This window comes from Bison bison, unplaced genomic scaffold (assembly GCF_000754665.1).
Source record: "Bison bison bison isolate TAMUID 2011002044 unplaced genomic scaffold, Bison_UMD1.0 scf7180017864381, whole genome shotgun sequence".
In the NCBI taxonomy this organism is placed as follows: Eukaryota; Metazoa; Chordata; class Mammalia; order Artiodactyla; family Bovidae; genus Bison; species Bison bison.
Window position 1 is genome coordinate 2,178,455 of NW_011494953.1, and position 4,332 is coordinate 2,182,786.

The window sequence follows — 4,332 nt, forward strand, 5'->3', positions numbered from 1 at the left end:
CCCAATACTCACACCTCCAGAATGCGGTCTCCCTTGCGCACCCCGGCCCGGTCGGCTGCCCCCCCGGGCAGCACGGCGCTCACATGCTGCAGCGGCGCGTACAGCTCTCCGTTGATGCTCCGCAGTTGCCCGCCCTCGCTCACTTGGCCCCGCACGTTGAAGCCGTAGCCGGACTCGGACTTGACGATGCGCACGACCCGCGGGCCGCCGCCTCCCCCGCCGCCGTTCCCGGCGCAGTGGAGCCCAGACCCCCCGCCGCCGCCGCCACCTCCGTTCCTGTGAGGGGCTGCGGGGTGAATCCCTTCCCCGTCCTCGTCCGCCATCTTGCGAGCTAGCAAGCCGTACTCCCACCGCCCTACACCTCCACTCCCTCCGCGCGTGCTCGCCCTTCTGAGCCGCCGCGCGACCCCCGGCGCGCGCGCCCGCTCCACCGACCGCGGGACCCTAGTCGGCCACGGAGCTACCGGCGCGGGTTAAGGGGAGACAGGGGGCGGGGGAAAAAGAGGACGGTTAGACGCCTTGAAGCCTCCTGGGAGATGTAGTTTCTGGTTGGTGGGGGAGGGGAGAGGGCTGGGCCCGGGCCGGAGCTGAGGTTATTCGACGCAATTCGGGGCGCAAAGCCTGCTGGGGGTTGTAGTTCGTCTTTTATGCTCGTTTTATCCTGTTGGACCAGGAGTCCCTAATCCGGCCTAGAATGTAGGTGACAGATTAATCTTTTGGTGCGGGGCATATTTAATTTTCTTTTCATTTCATAACTTCTAAAAATAATTCTATTAGGACAGATTTGACATTTGTGATTCAACACAGTGTTAAATTATAACTCGTTTGCTCAATATTTTGTGTCTACATACATCATTATTATTACTTTCTTTTTTTCCCTAAGTCCTGCCTGCCAGCATACAGAATCTTAGTTCCCCTACCAGGGATGGAACCCGTGCCTCTTGCAGTGGAAGTGCGGGAGTCTTAACCACTGCACTGCCAGGGAAGTCCCTACATACATTATTGTATTTCAGGACTCCCAACTATCTTGTGAGACAACTGGGTCATGAATGAGGAAACTGAACTAAAGTCATCCAGCTATTAAGTAACAGGAACTAAAGCCCAGTTATTTTTGTGCAACGTTCTTTTCTTATATTGCAACTACATAAGAACTGTTGTGTCTGACTCTGTGGGGCCCCATGGACTATAGCACTCCAGACTCCTCTGTCCTTGGAATTTTCCAGGCAAGAATACTGCAGCAGGTTGTCATATCCTTTTCCAGAGGATCTTCTCAACCCAGAGTGCCCCATCTATGTAAAAAGCTTATGTAGAGGAAACTATGCTGCTAAGTCGCTTCAGTCGTGTCGGACTCTGTTCGACCCCATTGACGGCAGCCCACCAGGCTCCCCCATCCCTGGGATTCTCCAGGCAAGAACACTGGAGTGGGTTGCCATTTCCTTCTCCAATGCATGGAAGTGAAAAGTGAAAGTGAAGTCACTCAGTCGTTTCCAACTCTTAGCGACCCCATGGACTGCAGCCTACCAGGCTCCTCCGTCCATGGGATTTTCCAGGCAAGAGTACTGGAGTGGGGTGCCATCACCTTCTCCGAGAGGAAACTATAGTCTCGGTAATTTAGACCTGGATATTAGAGTGGCCAAGTAATAATTTCAATTGAGTAGTGATTTTGTTTTCTGGGTTTTTTTTTTTAGTTTTAAAATTTTCATTTTTTTACTTACTGAAATATAGTGATTTACAATATTATGTAAGTTTCAGGGATACAGCATAGTGATTCACAAGTTTTAAAGATTATACTCCATTTATAGTTATTATAAAATATTGGCTATGTTCCCAGTGCTGTTCAATATATCCTTGTAACTTACTTATTTTATACCCAGTAGTTTGTACCTCTTAATTCCCAACCCCTATCACGCTCCTCCTACCTTCCCTCTCCACACTGGTAACACTAGTTTGTTTTCTGTATCTGAGAGTTTATTTGTTTCTTTCTTTCTTTCTTTTAAGAATCTGTTCCTTTTTTATTATATTCATTACTGTGTTTTATGTCTTAGATTTCATATATAAATGATAACGTAGTATTGAGCAATGATTTTGAAGTTACCTTTATTTCAAATTCATTTTGTTTCCCCCAACAGCACAGTAGTGTTCTTTGCAAATAGCAGTAATTGATGTTTTTTGGCTTAGAAACACAAACACAAGCTTATAAATATTGTGCAGAATGCCTGGCAAGCCAAGTAAGAAGAACAAGAACAAAAATATGAAAAATAGCTTGCTTAAGCACTTACTGCTCAAGTCTGGCAAGCTAATAAGTCTGTTAGTTTCATGAATGCTGAAAAAAGATCCAAGATTCCTGGGTCAGAGACAAAGGAATTTTATTCATGACAGGAGCAACAACTTCAGCCCCTTTGTATTAATTCCTCTTGCCCCACCAAGTGCCACGAGGATAACATGAAGGCTCAGATGAATGCTGTGCACTTGGTGGATTTAAACTCCACAGTTGAGGAGCAGTGATCTTGGGGAACCTACACTATTCTGTAGGGAGTAGTAAACAAATGTATTCTTTATCGTGGAGGGAGAGCTTATTTCGTTCCTCACGTCTGCTCACTGTAAACATAACCCTGAGAAATGACCCTGGTAAAAAATGGTCAGGGCCTTGCATTCTTGTCATATGCAGGAAGGTGGATTTGGGTATGTGCATGCTCAGTTGTTTCTGACTTATTGCAACCTTATGGACTGTAGTCTGCCAAGCTCCTCTGACCATGGAAATTTTCAGGCAAGAATACTGGAACAGGTTGCCATTTCCTACTCCAGGGGATCTTCCCAACCCAGGGATCAAACCCACGTCTCTTGCAGATTCTTTACTAATGTGCCACCTGCGACGCCCCAGGAAGGTGGATAAAAAGCATAAAAAACCCATGAAGGATTGTCTCTCTCCACATTACTATGTGCCAGACACTAAGCACTCAACACTAAATACTTTATATCTATAATTTCATTTAGTCCTTACAACTCTTTAATGTTCTGTATTTCATAGATTAAGTAAACAGGCATAGAGAGCTCACACAGCTAACAAGCTATGAATCTAGGAAAAACAACAGGGATACATAGTTAGAAGAGAATAAAAGTTAATTTACAGAGATTTGATGACTTGTAAAAGCAACAAGCAACCCCTCCAAAGAATTTATGGACTATATAAGCGCACCCGGGAGAAAAGCAGTAGAATAGGGAATTCCCTGATGACTCTGCTTTCACTGCTGAGGGTACTGGTTCAGTCCCTGGTCAGGGAACTAAGATCCCACAAGCCAAGAGATGCAGCCAAAAAAACAACCCCAGTAGAATAACTAAGATATCTTATTAAAATGTGGGATGAGGACTCAAAGTTATTGTATTATAACATAAAATTAATGTGCCATATTTTATAACCAAGCTAATGAAGAGGGGTCTTGAATAGTTAAATAAATATGGAAATGAATAGAAGTTGGAATGAGAATTTTGCTCCAAAATAATAATGGCATTTAGATTGAACATGAATCATTTGGTTTGAACAGAGCACTGGATGGGAAGAAATTTATCCAACAAAGCAAGGCATCAGAGAAAGGAAAAGAGAACTTGCGCTAAAAGAGCTGGGCTTTTTTTTTCTTCATTTGTGTATTTGTCAAAGATATACTGAATGCCTATCTGCTTTACACTCTGTAATAGTGGCTAGGGATCCAAACATGGTATCTACAAACTCCATGAAGGCAATATGACATAATCAAACCTACAAATGTGCATGCTCCTTGATCTGTCGGTTCCACTTACAGAAGTTCATTCTACTGTCACACTTGCACATGTGTGAAATGACATTTTTGTGAAGTTAGTCACTGCAGTATTGTTTGTCTTCACAAAAGCTAGGAAATAATGTTCATTGGTTAAGATACAGCCACAATGGAAAACTGAAAAACTGTAAGTAAAGAATAAGGAAGTTCTTTACCAAAGAGGAATGACCTCATGGACACTAGACAGAATTAAATGAAAAGGTGCAGTCTGTAGAGTATGATACCACTTCTGCATAAAAGGGAACCATCAGTTAAGTTCAGTTTGGTCGCTCAGTCGTGTCCGACCCTTTGTGACCCCATGAATCACAGCACGCCAGGCCTCCCTGTCCATCACCAACTCCCAGAGTTCACCCAGACTCACATCCATCGAGTCAGTGATGCCATCCAGCCATCTCATCCTCTGTTGTCCCCTTCTCCTCCTGCCCCCAATCCCTCCCAGCATCAGAGTCTGTTCCAATGAGTCAACTCTTTGAATGAGGTGGCCAAAGTACTGGAGTTTCAGCTTTAGCATCATTCCTTC

The 4,332-nt window shown here is 44.5% G+C and overlaps 1 protein-coding gene across 1 annotated transcript in view; it reads right to left on the reverse strand.

Moving 5' to 3' along the window:
• The window catches only part of SNX27 (sorting nexin family member 27), an 80,687-nt gene extending 80,168 nt beyond the window's left edge, over positions 1–519 (reverse strand). The window contains exon 1 of the mRNA XM_010857497.1: positions 13–519. Coding sequence (XP_010855799.1) covers positions 13–323 — 311 coding nt within the window. The 5' untranslated portion in view covers positions 324–519. The remainder of the gene's footprint in view (positions 1–12) is intronic.
• Positions 520–4,332: the final 3,813 nt, after the last annotated feature.